This window comes from Sebastes umbrosus, chromosome 18, assembly GCF_015220745.1.
Source record: "Sebastes umbrosus isolate fSebUmb1 chromosome 18, fSebUmb1.pri, whole genome shotgun sequence".
In the NCBI taxonomy this organism is placed as follows: Eukaryota; Metazoa; Chordata; class Actinopteri; order Perciformes; family Sebastidae; genus Sebastes; species Sebastes umbrosus.
This window is the reverse complement of record NC_051286.1, coordinates 11,759,069-11,777,212: the sequence shown is the minus strand read 5'-3', so window position 1 is coordinate 11,777,212 and position 18,144 is coordinate 11,759,069. Positions and strand designations below refer to the sequence as shown.

Genomic DNA, 18,144 nt, shown 5'->3' with positions numbered 1-18,144 from the left:
AAGCATACGTTTTTTAGATAAACTAATTTCAGATAAGATTAGAAATATGAATTAAGTGATGAGCTAAGGACATTAAAAGCTCCTCCATAGTGCTGTAACCTACCTGTATCTGATCTAGCAGGTTTCTGGCCTGCTGCAGGGGGACTGGTTCTCCTGGCTGATGCACATCTGGATCACGCGTTACTTCTTGAAGCCACTGTAACAGCTTCTCTGCCATCTCCCGGTAGTTCTGCCACTGGCGAACCAGACTATCAATAATGCCCCTTCTCTGCTGCGCCCGCCTTACTACACACTGCCACTGATTGCTTAGCAAGGCCAGCTTCACACTGAAGTCATCTCTGTTAGGGGGACAAGAGTGACAATAGCATGAATGAGATTGGATTTTCTTTTTTTTTAAATATAGGATTGTGTTTGTTTGTGCGTGTGTTTACCTGTCATCCACTTGTCCCTGGTCCAACATCTGATGGCCATCATTGATGATGGAGTAGAGAATCTGTTGCCTGCTAAACATCTCTGCCTGGAACAACTGCACACACACACACACACGCATATATTAATAACAACACTGTACATACAAAGACAGCAATTGGTGCACATTTACTTTTGATGCGTCTCTGACCTCATGGTCTCTCTGCTGCTCCAGCAGACTCTGGTAGTTTCCTGAGATCTCAGCAGCCAGCTTCTGTTCAGTCTGAGACAGGAAGTCCATCCACGCCTCACACTTCTGGAGGAAACTCTGCTGTTGGAGCAACACTGCCTGCAGTTTGCTGGAGAGGGACAGAGGGAAGTCGTTTTGAACATAAACAACATTAACATAAAAGAAGATTAGCACCACATTATACTAAGAATTTTACATATTGTCCCTACTAACGATATTAATAGTTTCCATATTATAATAATAATTTACAGATCAGATATAAACTATTATACAGCATAATAATTTGCCAAGTTGTAAGCTGTAAGTGCATTTATGTCCTCTAATGCCAGTGTATCTTGTTTAGTCTTTTTAGCGACTTCTTTATTAATCAATAAGGACCCCAGGAACTTTTTAACCTTCTACTTCTGAAAGAAGGCAGACAAGTATCATGGTAAAAAGACGTGTAGAAACTCACCACAATTTAAACCTGCTATGGTTTGGGGGCTTATTGTAAAGTTAAAAGCATTTTGCATTTTATTAATAACTCCCTGACATTTGCACTGGCAGGCAAAAAATTCATTAATAAATAATATATAATTTTTCGTAATATATTCATTAAAGTGGCTTAAAATGAATGCGTAAACCCTTCACAAATATCTTACTAAATATAAATAATGTTTTTTAATGACAAATTACAAACACTTTCTTAGTAGGTCGTTGTAAAGTTATACTATAGAAAAAGAGAGGTAGTCTGCACATTGAATTTCATAAGCTCTCACGCTTGTAAAAAGACAGTTCAGCTACTTTTCTTACACTGAAGATGAAAGTTAAATGTTTCTTTTATGTTTCAAGAACAAAAAAATAATGAATGTTATTATTTATTTATTTAAAACAAGTGAAATGTGGAGGTTTTAGGTACCTGAACCTCTCAGTGAGGTGAGCGGTGTGAGCGGCCCAGGCTCTGTTGAGACTCTGCAGCCGTTTAACATCTCTGTCACTGACTGGCAGTCTGTACACCAACTCGTTAACACGCTCCAGGTCTGGAGACAGACTGCTCAGCTTCAACAGGTGAACCTGCGAACACATTATTACATTATTTTCAGTAGGACAGTCGAAGGAACAAACATGTTTTGTCCATCAAATTAAAGTGAATCTAATGAATTTAATTTACTGTAAAGCTTTTGGTCTGCTTGACATATGTTACATGATCAATTTACGCAGAGTTTTTGGTGAAAAAGCACCAGATAATCAAACACAGTTAATAAAACAATAACCTAAGACTGCAACATTTTTCATACCTTCAGTCTTTCCATACGTGTCTGGACCACGGTGAGCTCTGGTGAGCCGACTGGGTCAGACTCCTTCAGCACCTCCTCAGCCTCCTCAGCCTTCAGGATCAGTGTGTCCAACTGCTCTCTGAAACCCTCACAAGCCTGAGATCCAGTCTACAAACAGTCAGACAGACACAGTGAGAATGCAGAAGTGATGGCTTACCGTATTCATATATCGGGGTTTTATATAAGAAACAGTGTGTGTCATTCTGCCCATGCACACCAATCCCTGCTATTCTACCTGCAGTACATCCTGCTGCCTGTGAAGGCCGTGCTCCAGTGTTGCTAGGCGATGTGTGAGTGACAGGTGGTCGGACTGGAGGGCTGCTGAGGAGGAGGCGTCAACTTGGCTCTTCAGCTGCTCCCCTAAAGTCTGCAGCTGCTGGAGGGACTGCTGCACTGAGGCCTGGTCACCAAGGCACGCCTGCAACAGTAATGTCAACAGAGAGGCCGGTTAGGAACAGAACCACTGAATGTTTTGAGATGTTAGATGAAGGCATGGTATTTACATGTACACTAGTGGCACAAGGGAGACAGGACTGTGTTTTCAATGCATGAAAGACATGAAGATTTAGTGAGGGAAACCTCGACATATCCAAAATGTCAGAATTTAAATAGAACTTATAGCTTATTTTCAGGTGCATACTTGTATTTTGGGTTTCTACAAGAACATGTTTTCGGCTTTAATTGTCAGAAAACACTCTACTACAGCTCTGCTCTAACTAGCGTTGTTTGAGGGTGTGCCAAACTAGCCGCTAGGCAGGTATTCTGCAAATGTGTTACTTGGTGACATCACTATGTTAAGGAAGAAAAGGCGGGACTTCAAGCAAGGCATTTCAGGCAGTTCAGGAGCAGTGTTTCTGTGGGGGAGAGGAACTCTCTTTGGCGTGGACTTTGGGCTTTGTAACTTTGCAGACCTTTTACATTCACAAAAAATCTATATAACACACAAAAGGAAAGGAAACGAAAAAAAGCACAAAAGCATAATAGGTCCTCTTTAAGAGAAACTGTTGCATGTTTTCATGTTTTGGGGTTTATCCAGTGGGTTTTGAAAGTGGTAATTGTTTTTCCAACCCAAAGAGAGCCATGTGATCCTTTTGCTGAAGGTTTTGTGTAAAGCTTTCATGCACCAAAAACAGTTAAAGAGTTCTCAACCACTTAGTGTCTAGCAACCGTTTACATCAGTGTTCCTCAGTCAAAATAACGGTCTGTGTACAGTATTAGGACAGTGTGTCTCCAGACATCGCCCAGCATGGCCCTAGAAGCCCAGCGTGACACCGGGGGACCCCTGTAGAGTAAATCAGGGGCCTGTCTTTCCCTTTGCAGTGTCCTTTTCAGAGGGCTTTTGTTAAGATTGTGCTGTGAATCTACATTCAAGCGGACAAAAGGCCATGGTGCAATTTGGTATTCTGCAGAGGGGTTAGAGGCTTTGTAAATCCTCATAGTGAGCTGACAAGCCGTTTGGGAGCTTACTCACAAAATCTTAGAAAGGAGGCTAAGGGTAAGCTTCACATAATCATATACTGGACTCCTGTGTACCCACATCACAGTCCAGTATCCAGGCGCTGCTCTCCTCCTCGGTGATCTCCCTGTCGGTGGCGCTCTTCAGCAGGCGATCAGCACGCTCCTCCTGTTTCTGAACTGCTGTCACACACTGGCCACACAGTGACCTGTAGCGCTGCCACAACCCCAGCAGGGCTTTGCTGCTCCTCAGCTGCTCTGAGATCTGCTCTAGTAGACTGTTCCACCTATAACAGAGGATGAGAAACATATTATATATATATACCTCAACTCATGTTGCTGGAATTGGATTTGAAGTCCCCTCCTTACCTAATGTTGACGTCCCGGAGAGCTGTGTTGAGTGTTTCAGCCACAGATGGGTGGCACTCTGTTAGTAGCTGGTGTGTTACAGAGCCAAACTTCCTCAGGCTGCTCTCCTGTTTATCCATCTCCTCCTGCAGGTTCTTAAAAACACAAGACACCCACCAAAAGTTAATTTCATCTTCAATGTTTGTTAAATTTGCTCAACACATTCTATTTATTATCTCAAGAAGAAACATTGTGTAGATGTTCTTATTCACAGTGACCTCCTGCATTAAAATATCTCTAAATGCCCTATCAACAGCTGCCACACATCTACACTCCTCACCTCCAGACTCTCCACCTGCTGCTGTACTGCCTCTAGAGACCCGTTAAGGAGGCGCAGCCTGGACACCGAGTACCTCCCCTCCATCAGGTAACCATTAATCTCCTCTGAAGCTCGACGGTACAGCGTCCACTGCTCCAGCACCGACCGCAGGCTCACCTTCATCTGACTTATCTGATAGGAAGGATGGGAGACAAAATGTGTGAGTGTCTTAAAGAACAATGGGAAAATTTAGGCAACAACCACGAGGGTAAGGGTTGCAAGAAGCTCACCATGTGGTCCAAATGAGCCCAGGATTGGTTCAGTCCTTTGAGGGTTTCCTTGACAACAGAGCAGGCCGCTCCTCTCTTATCCTGGATGAGAGCATTTCCTCGTTCTTCTGCTTTCTCTAGATCCTTCTCTTTTTCCTTCACTAATTCCTCCAACTCCTGCAACAAACACATTTTTATTTTCAGAAACATAAAAACTCAAACTGCGTGTGGCATGCATAGCAGTGCTGTATTTACTGTATGTGTACCTGACAGTCTTTAAGTGCATTCTGCACCGATGCTACATCCTCTATCCTGTGTCTCTTCTTCAGTTTCTCTTCCTGTAGTGTGAGCCAGGTTTTCAAAGCCTGAACTCCATTTTCATGCTCCAACCAACCTTCCAAAAGTCCTTCCAAAAGCTGAATCTAAAATACAAACAGTATCCAGAACAATGTAAGAACTCAGAAATAGCAAACTAAAATATATGAAGAAAACAGTCAGGTCTAATTTTTGACTGACTGAAAAATTACCTTTTCAGCGATGAGCCCCTGCAGTATCTGCCATCGTCTGTTCATAGCTCCCAGCTTCTCAGCAAAGTCTGTTTTGTCACTGCGCTTTCCCTCCACATCCTGGCTGCTGATCTGCAGCACCGACTGGTTTACAAAGTCCACAGTCAACTGCTTGCAGGTCAGATCTATGCGGAAACCCTGTGAAATACAAATGAGACACGATGAGACTGTGATGTTTTTGCAGCTTGACCAGAATAGTACAACTACTGAACTCTTTGGGTTTTCTACCTTATACTTCTGCAAGAAGTCCTGGACCACCACTGAGCCTACAGCTCCCATGAATTTGTCCTGGTCCTCCTGTATGATGTTCTCCATGAGAGAGATCCAGCTCATCAGCTCTGTGATGGCGTGCCGGGATGCCAGCTTCTCCATCTGCAACTAAGGAACAAGAGCAGAGGGGTTACAATGCAGCCAAAATACACACAATACCATCAGCTAGGGCAAAACTTGAGAAGAAAACCATTAAAGTTGTAACAGCTGCTGTTCTCAGACCTGGTGTAGCTTCTCTTGCACTACAGGAATACGAGTCAACAGCTCAGCCCACTGAGTGTCGATTTGGCCCAGCGCCGTCCTGAGACCAGCTGTGTCTACTCTTTTCAATCGCAGAAGCTGGTTGCCGGTACTCAGCACAGATGAGCGCAAAGACGACTTAGCATCCACCTCTTTGGAAAACTCCTATCAAAAACAAAAAATGACAGTGAGATAAGTTGGAATCTACCAATGCGTTCATTAATAATATAGATGTTATTATTAGGTGTGTGGTACATCTTTGCTGCCTATGTGATAACCAAACTAACCAGGAAGGCGTAGAGGTGGTCTCTGACAGTCTCCAGCTCCTGAGGCACTGTCACTGACTGGGTCGTCCAGAACTCCAGCTGGTCCAGAGCCGACTGCAACCAGTGTTTCAACTCTGCTGACTCACTCTGGTACCTGAAATTTATACATAAAATATGATATTTTAGTTCTGATAGCTTCTGAAGGATTTAAGGGATATTTCTTTCTATATTCAGCCTCCAGGTATCACAAACAGGATTGCTGACTCACATATAGCTACATAAATGATTTGATTCTTAGCACACTGGCAAACAAAAACACTATTGTTCGACCCTTACCTGCTCCAGTGTTTCAGAGTGGAATCGAGGCGGTGCAGCTCCTTGTTGACCTTGGTGGTGGAGGAGAGCCAGTGTTCTCCCAGCTGGGTCAGCTGGTTCTCCAAGTCTGAACAGCCAACAGACAGGAGGAGCCTCTTGCCCTCCTCCAGGACCTGGTACAGCTGGGGCTGATGCTCCGTCAGGCTGGCCTTCAGACGCTAGAGGACAGATGGATAATAGATGATGATTCTAGCATGTTTGACTGCAGCTGTCAGGGTACATCAAATGACATCTTGATACTGCATTTATTTGTGCATCTATGTGTGTCCAGTCTGTTTAAAGTCCCTTACCTGGAAGAGGCCGATCCTTTCAACAAGTCTGTCTTCTGTCTCCTCTACCAGGCCTACAGTGGGGATGCTACACTCCACCGCCTCCAGCTGTCTACACAGAGCCTGGTAGTCTTCCACAAGCCTGCTCCATGACTGTCAAAGAGGAGAAAGAAGATAAGTTATTTTATTCAACATGTTCTTTCATTCAACTGAACTGCACTGTTCCTTATTATCATTCTATTAGTCACTAATTCCCACCTCCAGTATGCCCTCCAGCTCCATTCCCCTTCTGTGGGCCTGTTTGAGCACACTGTGGGCTAAAGCCATGGTCTCCTCCAGGGCCTGGCTTTCCCTCTGCGCCACCAGACAAGACACTTTACTGTAGAACGTCTGGGTGAGGATCATATGGCATTCCAGACCCTGGAAAAACTCCTGTATTTATGGAAAATATGTTTGAAAGACAATGTTAGAGAAGAAAGATGAACAACTACTATACTGCATTTCAGTGAAACACTATCACCCTCCTTACTTTGTGTTTTTCCAATAAAATCTGGACCTCGATGACAGAAGCCACCGTCATCTTCTGATCAGCAGCCATCTTGTCCTGGGCAGTGTCCACCAGATCTGTGAGGTCGTGAAGCGCAGCTTCATACTGAGCCTTGAGGGACAAGCCGTGGTTCAGGCTGCTACGTCTGGAGCCCACCATCAGCACCACCTCCTCATATGCATCCTACACAAAACCATCAACATGTCAGTCATGACGTATTATAATACTGGGAGGTTATGACCGTAGGGGCACAGTGTAAGAGAAAAACAAATGAGCTCCACAGAGAATTTGCTATTACCTGTAGTTTGAGAAGTTCCTGGTTGGAGATTTGGTCAGCTTGGAGTACCTCAGCTCTGGCCTTCAGCTCAGTCACTTTCTGCTCAAACTCCCTCAGACTGTCCTCCACCTCCGATAATGTCTAAAAAAGATGCAACACATTTAATGAAAATGTTCTCAGAAGCTACTGCCAATACACTGCATCTGTGGGATTTCTATATTCTGTGTATCTGCCCTTGGTCGGTGTCATACCTCTATCTGTTTGGACGCAGGTCTGTCCACAGTTCCAGCCATCTTCTGTAGCAGCAGGTGTTTACTTTCACTCAGAGCTGTGAACAGCATCCTCAGTTCGTTCTGGCAATGACGACAGAAACAATGTTCATACTAAGTGAGGCAAGCTTCCTAATCACTAAAAAGATGCATCATACTCCAAGTTTAATTAAAATCAGACTGGTGGTTCAACAGTTTTGCTATTGCACCTGGAAGGTTGAGTGTTCCTGCAGCCTGTCCCTCATGGAGTCACAGTGTTGGTCCAGGGTTGAATCCAGCAGCCCCATCCTCTCCTGCAGGCCCTCCAGTGTGTCCTCCATCAGGGCTTGCTCTTCTACTCCACACATCCGGCCTGCTCCTCCACCCAGAAGGTCTCTGCACTGGTTAACCTCCCCAGTCATTGCCTTCAGCTGTTTATTCAGACCCTGAACAGAAGAGCGGAGGTCAGTAACAACGCAAGTATATTCCATCCAGTAGAGATTTAATTGTGTCGTCTGTTGATGTCAACCTATTTTGTCTATAACAACATCTGTTACAAGTGTCTTTAGTACCTCTAGATTTGCAAGTTGTGTCTCTGTATCTTCAGACAGCAGCACAGGACCAGAGAGCAGCTGATTCTCAGCAGCATCCAACCAGGAGGAGGCTGCTGAAATTGCAGCATACAGGTCCTGCTGGACTGTTGTCCCTCCTAAAGACGTTACAAATTTGCTGTCACCTCCCGCCGTCTGTGAGGAAGAACAAAGAATATTTACTCTTAAAAGCTGTCAGTAAGAATGTTTATGGTCTTCATTAAAGACACAGAAATCGCTTCCACTGGGAAACAATAAGTAATGAGATTAGGAATGCACGATATACTGTATATCGGGCCCAATAAATTACATATAAATTATTAAATTTATATTATTATGTGTTATTCCAATAATCAAATTATAGCTGATAAATTATTGGCTTATAATACAAAGCTAAATTGCTTTTATTGACTTAACAAGCACAGCATCTACACACTCCGATACAATAGGTGGCGGTATACACCTTTAGAGTTGGTTTGTGATCCACTTATAAACCCGAAGAAGAAGAAGAGAACAACAACAACAACAACAACAACAACAACAACAACAACAACAAGCGCAGCATGCTGGCTAGAGAGCCAAACATGTCATCGCCAGTGTGGATGTTTTTCACAGTTTCAGAGAAAGACAACACGATTAATTTGCAATACAAGTTTTTTGATGTAATTTACAAGAAAAAATTACATTTGAAGAGACAGAACTGTTCTTTGTTTTTGTTGTGTTAACAATAGCGATGCCAGTTAGATTTGGTTAGGTTTGAGCTATGGAATATTGAATCATCCATCTTTGCTCACTGCATCTTAGCCTGTCTTACACTTAGGTGTGCATAAACTACAGGGTATAAACTTCTTTTTAAAAATGTGAAATGATTCAATTATCAGTATCAGCCATGAGAAGCAGGTAATTATCGGTATCAGCTGAAAAAAATCCATATCGTGCATCCCTAAATGAGATATTAAAGTGAGGTAGAAAATCTGTGCTTCACCTCATGTGTGATTCTCTCCAGAGTCTGACCACAGGCCTCAAACAAAGCTCTGGGAGAGCGAGAGTCCTGGCTGGTAGACATGCCTCTAAACACCATACTGGGGCTAGACAGACGGGACCGGTGGAGGACCTGCACACAAGAGTGACAAATGAGAGATAACATATGAAGGTCAGACTGGCAGCAAACACAACAGTAAAGGTGTGGAATTACATGAGAGGAATAAACAGTAACAGCAGAATGAAATCAGCCTTGAATAATGAGTTTAAGACGACTCGAAACATAGGTCAAATTAAACACAAAACAACATTTATTAAAAAAACATCACAGTCCATGATGTATGGCATGTGTACCGGGCTAAGCTGGTCCTGTTCCAGGGAGTTGAGGGAGAGCTGCAGCTTCGTGCTCTGATCTTTATTCAGGTTTTCCCAGCGCTGCCTCATCTGCTCCAAAGGAGACAAGGTGTCAGACTCCAGCAGCACTCCTCCTGGGATGGACACTTCACTGCGGGAGGGAGAGAGGCGAGCCATCGTTAGAGATTTATATCTGGTCCCTGGAGTTATTTTACCAGCAAGTTCCAATGTCATTAAGTGATTACCCAGCTTTTTCAAATAAAATCAAACCAAAACTCAAATCACAAAAGCTCCTCATACAGAATTCATGTGTGACAGAGAAATGTTTGCTCCTTTTGTGTAAGAAGAATAGAGGGAGGAGAAAAAGTACCTGTCCCCATTGGGTGTGGTCTGTTGGCTGAGTAACTCCTCTCCAACACTGGCTACAGACTGGAGCAGCCTCCTCTGTTCAGCTACTTGCTCCTGCAGCTCCTAGGAGGTCAACATACAGCGTTTAGGTGGAGTATATAACCTAATCAAATAGATTTGCCCCAAACATGACAGCCATTTGGCACTCCAGACAGTCAAAACAGGCTCAACTGAGACCTGTTAAATATAAAAACTATGCAAAAGTCCAGCTTCTTACCCTCTGTCGAAGAAGGTTGTCGTGGTGTTGCTGTGTGCGTGTGGATCTGGCCTGTGAAAGCCAATCCTGAACATTAGGACTCTGGGACAGAGATGAGTCTGGCTCACTGTCCTCCTGCTCCTGCAATGAACCCTGGGAGAAAGACAGAGGGACTTTGACACTTAATTAAATGCTCAAACAGGAGAAAAAAGGACAGGAATAAAGTTGATAAAGTTTGTGAGTGAAGAACAGAAAAGGGAATGTTTCCTTTTTGTTTTAGTAGCTAACTTTGTTTCTTTGTATCTGTAACTTGTTCCCGTGTGCGTTATTTTTGTTCCAAAGAGTGTTCCATCTAGTCCCGCGCTACTGTCCTGTGATTGGCTTGTACTCATTGCCTTGACTTTTCGGCTCATTTTGAAGTCTTTGTCTTCAGGGCTTTCTGTCAGAAAAAATTTATTTCAACCCAAACCATGATCTTTTCCTAAACCTAACCAAGTACACTTGTTGCCTAAACCTAAGGAGATTTTTAGCAGAGGCAAACTCCTCACATGTGCGCTCAGTTTCTGTAACCAGTGTAGCATGAGAGTGGCTTTAGCAAGCTAGAAAATCTAACTAGCCAACCCGCAAATTGAATAAAATTGAACAATTAAATGCTTCATCCACACTCTATCACAGCGTAGGAAAGTACATTGCTATTGACAGATAATTCTCCAACAACAGCACAGTAGTTCTAGCCAGTACTAGCCAATTACAACACAGTAGGGCGGGACTAGGCAGAAATAAATAATGCATTCTGCGTTGGTGGAGGTGAACCCCGTGACCCTGTCGCTAAGCAACCATGACACTAGTCTAATGTTTTTTTCTCCGACGCGGAGTGATACCGAACATGCAAAGGAATTAGACGTAATAACTATGTGCTTATATCACAGCTATGAACCAGTCAGACTGCCTGATTTGAGTTCCTGTGTTGTAGAGTGACCTTGTGAATGAATAAACATCATTATTTATTAAAGAGCACATTTAGGGGAGGCCAGCAACAAGGGATTTCATTTTAGGGAAAATCATTTTCAGTGGAAATTCAGAGATTTAAGAACAAAATGTAGTGGTTTTGAAAAGGGGAAATGTTGTGTCATCAAAAACACACCTGCTGCCGTACATTTAGTGTAAGCATGTGATGAGGTAGCATCCTTTTGTCTGTTGTTTGAGGCCCATTGTGAGACACACAGGCTCTTGTTGTTCCATAGTGGAAAACAGAGGACTTTTATGAAGAAGCATGACACGACCTTTAGTATTTGCACAATACTACCATTGATACGGTTACACAGTGTCACATAATGCAGCACAGCACAACAAAAATGACACAGAGGCAGGGAGGAAAGCAAAGCTGGGTAATGGAAAAATGTGTGGGAATGCAGAGGGGAAGGGAACTGAAGGACAGGACCATAGACCACACATGACCTCACCTGTATGCCAACTTGTTTGTCCTGCAGCATCTGCTGCAGCTCCATCAGGCTGTCTTTGAGGGAGTGCAGTTTGAAGGTGAGCTGCTCCGCCTCTCCCTTGGTCTCGGCCCGACCCTCCAACAGCAAGCTCTCGCTGTGGACGGACAGCTCTGACAGATACGACACCTTCTGCTCGATCTCAAACAGCATATTCTGGAAAGATGAGAGTTACAGGTGATAATAAACAAACTGCAACCTAAAATCTTAAATAGCCATCTCATAATCCTGACCATTTGCAGTAACCTGCCTTAAGAATCAATCATGTGGAAAAACATTAAAATCTTCCTTGTGTCGTTAATTATGCCTACATCATTAAACAGCAGGTATACATGCCAAACATATAGAACCGTAACAATTAATCAAGTAGTTAGTCTTGCCGGTGCTTGTACGAAACATAAACACTAAGGCAAGTCACTTACTTAAATAAAGATTAAACATGACAATTAACTTAAGTCTTTGCTGTTATTTGATAACCGCTAATAAATTAATGAATAAATTGATGCAGCATCCTTCAGCATGCTCAATGTTTCTGCCTCTCCTTGTCTCACACTTCTTAAGATCCACTTATTATTACATCCATTCTCATACTCTTTCTCAAGCTTATTCTGTTTCCCGCAAATCCTTTTCAACATATTCCACTCACTCCCTCTCTTACATTTCCTAACAAGAGGAACAACAGAAAAAGAGACCCTCCCTTTCCACGTCCAGACTGTGAAGAGTGGTGCAATTACATGAAAGTAAAGGGGGGATACAACCTTAATCCCCATCTTTCACACGAGGATACAAGGGCCCTTGACAGAAATGGAGAGGTAATTCTAATTCACAGAGAATTCTTCCCAACAATAAAGAGCGCCACTATGTAAGTGTTTTCCTTCTATCCATTGCTGTGTGTCAAATTCCTCTCTTTTGGCCCAAAACTTTTAATGTTTTGCTTTGATTAACACAGCTACAAGACAAGGTGGAGTTTGTTATATAGGGCGATACAATGTGTGGCAGAAAGTTCAGACTCAGCAAAGTATTCGATTAAGCACCGACCCATGAGAGGCTACGCTTAATTGGTTTCTGAGCTGCTTACAGTGTGGTAATTTTCTTGTAGTGTGTACCTGTTTAAATGAACCGACTGTGGTTGTTTAGTGAATAGTTGACAACAGCTGACAAACTTAAATCAGCCGCACAAAACTGAGGTGCAAAAATATGTAACTATCCTAGTTCAGAAACCTGATTCACCCGATATAACATTTAAAAGACTAATTATTTTTTTTATATATCTTCCTTTTCATTCCTTGATTTTTATTGCTCCCTCCCTTTCTGAGTTGCTCCACTTCAATTTCTTCCCTTTCTTTCACCACTATTCCTCGCTTCATCTCTCTAGCCTCATATCTTTTCTCACATCTTGCCCTTTCCATTGGATCGATACTGCAATTATTTACGTTTGTAGACAGGTTTTAGCCCCTGGAGATGAGGATCCGCATGGGACCACCTTTAGACCTGAGCTTCACGGGGAACATATGTGAGCTATAATCAGCTTACCATCTCCCAGCTGCTACAAACACACACACACACAAACACACACACACACACACACACACACACACACACACACACACACACATACACACACACACACATACACATACACATACACATACACATACACATACACATACACACACTGATTTCCTTTGCAACAGAACTAACATTATTACTACTGAGAAGCCAATTATGGTGCATCATAGGATGAATTTGTAATCATTTTTAATCATATTAGTTTTGGTATGGAGGAGTTCAAGTTATATGCTTCCACAAAGAAGCTGCCAAAACGGCACTTTGTTTTTTACGCAGCGCAATTTAAAATTAATACTTCAGTGCAATATCAATCAAGATACATATACATAAAAGTCTTTGTCAGTGACAGAACTGCCAATGAAAAGCTGTTACACTGCACAAATTAAACACGGTCACTGAGAAATCTCTATAGGACACATGATTGTGGATCAGTGACCGCTGCGACAATTTAGCCATGGATGCTAATTACCCCACAGATAAAGGTGATGTTACCATAGAAACGGGATTACTGGGATGGTGGAAAAATGTTTGAGGACAAGATGAGGAGGGTGATCAGAGGGTCAGATCTTGATCCTTATCCCAATGTCCTAATCCTAAAAAAAGTGTCACTTCATCACTACAGCTAGAATTATTCTTCGTCACTGGAATAGTCAGACTCGACTATGATGGAAGTATATGATGGCCATTCCCATGCTATATTATATCTCATAAATTGTTGCAGCAATTTTGGGGTTGATATCATTTGTTACACAGATTTGGTGCTAAATTTAACCATTTATTACCACTAAAGAATTGATAAAAAAATGATCAATAATCACTCAAAAATATCACATTAACATGATTGTATTATTTATATTGTATATATATATTTTTGATATTTCTGCTAGTTTGTTTGTTTTTCTTCATATTTGACTAATCCAAAATTTTAATAAAAACTTCAATGACAAAAAAATAAAATAAAAAATGTCACAAGTGACAGAAAAAGTCCCATATTCAGTGTAGGTTCTGCAAATTTCTTCTGTTTTTTGAGGGTGAAATGAACAGTTTATGCGTGACTAAAATAGTAACAGTAACGTAATACTGAAAACAATGAATCCCAAGGACAGTCACTATTTCTGGAACAGTGAAGCAGCCAGATACTTCACTTTAGCCTTTGATAGCTTCCTCTTTATAAAACAGCAGCATACAGACTTTCATACGGTGCCTAAGGCGGTTGTAGGAAACTTTTCCTTGACTGTGTCAGTTGAGGAAAACTTAAAAGAAGCTGCACATATCAGGACACATCACACCATCGACGGTGGGCATCGTTGTCATCCTTGGGAATCTTAATAAGCTCTAAATCGGTAAGTCTAATAAGTCAACCAGTCAGTCCAGCTTTTGATGAAAGCAGAGATGTCATTCTCACCTGGCAGTCCATGAGCTGCTCCTCCATGTCCAAGTCCTCGTTTTGGGGCTGAAGGGCAGAGCTCAAAGTGGCACGAGTGCTGAGCAACCAATGGTCGAGCTCCTCGGCCTCGCTGTGGTAACGCTGCAGCGCCTGTTCCTGTCGCTGCTCTTCTAGCTGTTCGCTTAGTCTCTCCTGTAGAGGTCAATGTGACAGATATGTTAGATTCCACAGGTAAGACAGTTCTGACACTTTAGTAAAGTTCAATGTAAACAAGAATGAAAGTATGGGAGATGTAAATGAATATCATATTTGAACGCCTACATCCAGCAGCTGCCGTTTCCCAGAAGCCTTCATTCGAATGGTGGCCATCCTCTCTCCCAGCACAGTGAGAGTAGACTGGAGAGCCAGTTGGTCACCGGGCTCCCCGTCGCTGTCGCTGTCTGCCAGCTCCTCAGCGAAACACGTCTGTAACTCACCGATCTCTTCCTGCAGCATCAGGATCTCATCCATCAGAGCCTGGGCAGACAGAGATAAAAAAAAGTGTGAGAGGTGATATAAAAACAATGGTGTGGAAAAAAAGATTAAAAGAAGTTGGAGAAAAAGGAAGAAGAGGCTGAAAAGAAGATGGCGAGAGACAGCAGTAAAAGAGGGTTTGTCCAAAATGCCTGACAGCAGCGTTACAAAAAGGAGCTGTATCGGCGGCTGTGAAGTTGGCATAGCAACGGAGAACAGTGCCATGCAGTCTGTGCAACCATTGCACGGGCTAGTGCAATATTAAAGCCCTCAATCATTTTCTCGTTGCTTGTCTTAAGTCAGCTTTGTGTGTTCCCCAAGAGATTTATTCTGTCTGCCTTTCAATTTAAACTTAACATGTACTACTACTTCCAATGTTATTATCTGTACTGCACTGTGCTAGCAACTTGCCCAATATCTCCAGACCTCTCTGTCCCCTCTCTCTCTCTCTCTCACCTGGTGTGCAGCCATCTGGCTCTCGGGGCTCTTGTTAGGCTCCAGGCCCTCATTGAGCGCTGCCTCGATGGACTCCATCTTAGTGGAAATGGACTGGAGGGACTCCTGATAGTGCTGCTGTCGCTCCAGAGCCTCGTACAGACTCTTCTGCTTCTCGCTGATCTGAGGTCAGAGAGAACGGGTAGGAAGAAAAAGAAAGAAATGAATGATGGCAAGATCGAGATGGCAACTGCAGAGGACGAGTTAGTGATTTTATCAATTTAATATCAGTTAAAGTTTCAGTCCCAATTTTGGCAGTAGTGTAGTCTTGCTAAATATACACTGCTACCTGTTTTTTTGATAACTCTCATAACTGCCCAATACTGTCCCAAATCCTAAAATTTTATCCCTATTTAACTGTGAATTTTGCCGAGTTCAAAATAAGCCACGAGGATTTCTTTTTCTGTTTTACCAAAGTATTTGTTTTTTTCAAATCCCACAACTAAACTTAACCTATAACACCATTACAAATTTACAATATAAAATATAAAAACATAACTTCAAAGGTAAGTATGATTAACGATTTATAAACACACAAATTACATAAAAAATAAATAAATAAAATTAAAAGGTAAGAGGTAAAAAAAACCAATAAAAATCAAAATAATGAAAACAAAAAGGGGGGTTATATCTGTATACGTCCATCTTTTCTACCTGATTCAAAACTTCAGAACTTCATACCATTTGATTTTTTGAAGTACATTTTTCTAGCTGTGGCATTAGGAAACATCACTTATTCATACTTATACTTGTGTTTACATGTGAATTAATTGGTTAACTGTAGCTGATGATGTGACGTACCACGTTCTTGAGTGTTTCCCAGGATCTCTGCAGGTCATCCAGGTTAGCAGCACTGGTCTCCATAGACGGGTCGTACAGCTCCTGGAGGGGCGCTCGGCTTAAGGCACCTCGACCCTGTGGCACAACAAAATGGTGAGGGTACGTCTCACTAGTGTGTGAGAACGGTGTCTAATATGTGGTTGAAGAGGTTGTGCTGGTTCTGATATGTCATTATGTCCTCAAACATACTGTCAATGAACAAACAGTGAATTTGACTTGCCACATTTGGAGGAAATATGCCCACATCTGCTGTACATACAGTACAAACATATAAGTATATAATATATACAGTTGAAATAAAAATGTTTCTCTTATTGAAAATACAGAGGGGCACACATTTCTCTTGTAGTTTAAACTGAAATAGCAACTAAAGTATGTCATGGGTTAATGGTTATGTCAGTTCTTGGTTAAGGTAAATCAGACCAGAATCTATTTTAGTAGTAAACACCATCTATGACCCATGAGTTAGATCTGTTTTGTTCTTTGTTGGATGTTTCACTTCAGCAGCATCCCGCTGAGGTCCCATCAGATTAGTTTAAACTCTCTCCCATTATACTTTCCTTCGATCACTTTCCAACTGCCTTATTGATTTTAGTCTTCTTTCAACAGTCAGGCTCACATGATACGTCACAAGACAAACATACTGTCCTTACATTTCACAATAAGAGCTAAAAACCCAACTATGACCTTTGCTGTTCTCTCCCAGAACAACAAAGTGCTTCTGTGTCAGTGCTGCATCATTCTATAGATCACACAAAAAGCCTACTTTATGCTAACTTAGCTTTGTTGAGAAAATGACACCTTCTCATTCTCATCTCAGCAAAAAAGCAAGTGGCAAACAATTTTTTTTCAGCAAAATAAATCTGCAAACATAATGCTGATAAACGGGGAAAGCAGCGGCAGCACAGCAACTCTCCCGCTGTTTCAAACATCCATTGTGTTGATGGTGGTGGTAATGGGGAGTTCATTGTTTGGTGGTGGGAATCAGGTGGTGGCGTTGGGATGGGATGGTGTGCAGAGTTAGCATGTCCATCTTAACAAGTCGTAAGTCTTAAAATCTTATATTAATTGAAACAAAACAAACTCTGACATCAGATAATAATTCCAATGCAAGCTCACTTGCTGCATTACTCGTCAAATAAGTAAGCTATTTAATAGTCAATGTTTTATTATGAACATACACAATTGAATTTTAAATTTCCATGAAAGAAAAGTTATAAAAATGTTTGTGTATGCTGTCAATTATAGTTCTTGGAAAGAAAAAAAAATTGCAAAATCTGAATCGACAGGTCAGACTTTTAAAAGAAATCGGAAATCAGAACTAGCCAAGAAAATTTAAATCGTGCATCTCTACAAGCAGCACTAACACTTGCATCCAGCAATGTCATTGGGTACATAAGCATCTTTGAGACATGTTTATCTGCATTGGAAAACAGTAAAACAATCTCATCCCAGAGTCAAATAGTTTTCAGTCATTTCAAACAGAAGATGTTAAGACTAAATATTTGGTTGGTGACTCATTAAGATGGAGATTTTTTGCTGCACAGGTTAAGGTGGTGGTTTCTTGTGATGTTACATGGAGAATTTGAGGTGTAAAATGTGAAACGGACGGTGGTAGTATGGAAGCTGGGCAGGTCAGGTAATGCTGGAGGGCTCTGGAGGTAACCAGGGTGGGGTCTGCAGTACCTGGTTAAGAGGAGCGTCAGCGTTAGCCCCCGGTGAGGGGGAGCGGCAGGCAGGGGGAGAGGAGACCTCGCTGTTGGTGCCCTCCTCCCCTGACTCTTCTGTCACAGGGGAGAGGAGTGTGTGGCAGCGGCCGGCTGTCATCTGACCGCACATACACACCGCACATCAAACGCGCACATCAAAAGAAGCAGGTGGAGGAAACG

The 18,144-nt window shown here is 42.3% G+C and overlaps 1 protein-coding gene across 10 annotated transcripts in view; it reads right to left on the bottom strand.

The window, feature by feature from the left end:
• The window catches only part of syne1a (spectrin repeat containing, nuclear envelope 1a), a 132,288-nt gene that overhangs the window by 20,582 nt on the left and 93,562 nt on the right, over positions 1-18,144 (bottom strand). For 9 of the 10 annotated variants that reach the window (XM_037750148.1, XM_037750141.1, XM_037750144.1 and 6 more), the window contains 33 exons: positions 17,942-18,082; positions 16,217-16,330; positions 15,377-15,538; positions 14,729-14,923; positions 14,426-14,599; positions 11,416-11,607; positions 9,974-10,105; positions 9,719-9,819; positions 9,349-9,499; positions 8,999-9,127; positions 7,996-8,169; positions 7,654-7,869; positions 7,427-7,528; positions 7,197-7,316; positions 6,881-7,081; positions 6,610-6,783; positions 6,373-6,504; positions 6,044-6,240; positions 5,729-5,861; positions 5,424-5,606; positions 5,160-5,309; positions 4,893-5,069; positions 4,632-4,787; positions 4,387-4,542; positions 4,118-4,288; positions 3,799-3,932; positions 3,512-3,716; positions 2,210-2,392; positions 1,936-2,082; positions 1,557-1,711; positions 620-767; positions 432-526; positions 104-338 (listed from right to left, as the gene is read on the bottom strand). In XM_037750148.1, coding sequence (XP_037606076.1) covers positions 104-338; positions 432-526; positions 620-767; positions 1,557-1,711; positions 1,936-2,082; positions 2,210-2,392; positions 3,512-3,716; positions 3,799-3,932; positions 4,118-4,288; positions 4,387-4,542; positions 4,632-4,787; positions 4,893-5,069; positions 5,160-5,309; positions 5,424-5,606; positions 5,729-5,861; positions 6,044-6,240; positions 6,373-6,504; positions 6,610-6,783; positions 6,881-7,081; positions 7,197-7,316; positions 7,427-7,528; positions 7,654-7,869; positions 7,996-8,169; positions 8,999-9,127; positions 9,349-9,499; positions 9,719-9,819; positions 9,974-10,105; positions 11,416-11,607; positions 14,426-14,599; positions 14,729-14,923; positions 15,377-15,538; positions 16,217-16,330; positions 17,942-18,082 — 5,235 coding nt within the window. The remainder of the gene's footprint in view (positions 1-103; positions 339-431; positions 527-619; positions 768-1,556; positions 1,712-1,935; positions 2,083-2,209; positions 2,393-3,511; positions 3,717-3,798; positions 3,933-4,117; positions 4,289-4,386; positions 4,543-4,631; positions 4,788-4,892; positions 5,070-5,159; positions 5,310-5,423; positions 5,607-5,728; positions 5,862-6,043; positions 6,241-6,372; positions 6,505-6,609; positions 6,784-6,880; positions 7,082-7,196; positions 7,317-7,426; positions 7,529-7,653; positions 7,870-7,995; positions 8,170-8,998; positions 9,128-9,348; positions 9,500-9,718; positions 9,820-9,973; positions 10,106-11,415; positions 11,608-14,425; positions 14,600-14,728; positions 14,924-15,376; positions 15,539-16,216; positions 16,331-17,941; positions 18,083-18,144) is intronic. The other variant, XM_037750147.1, reaches the window with a different exon arrangement.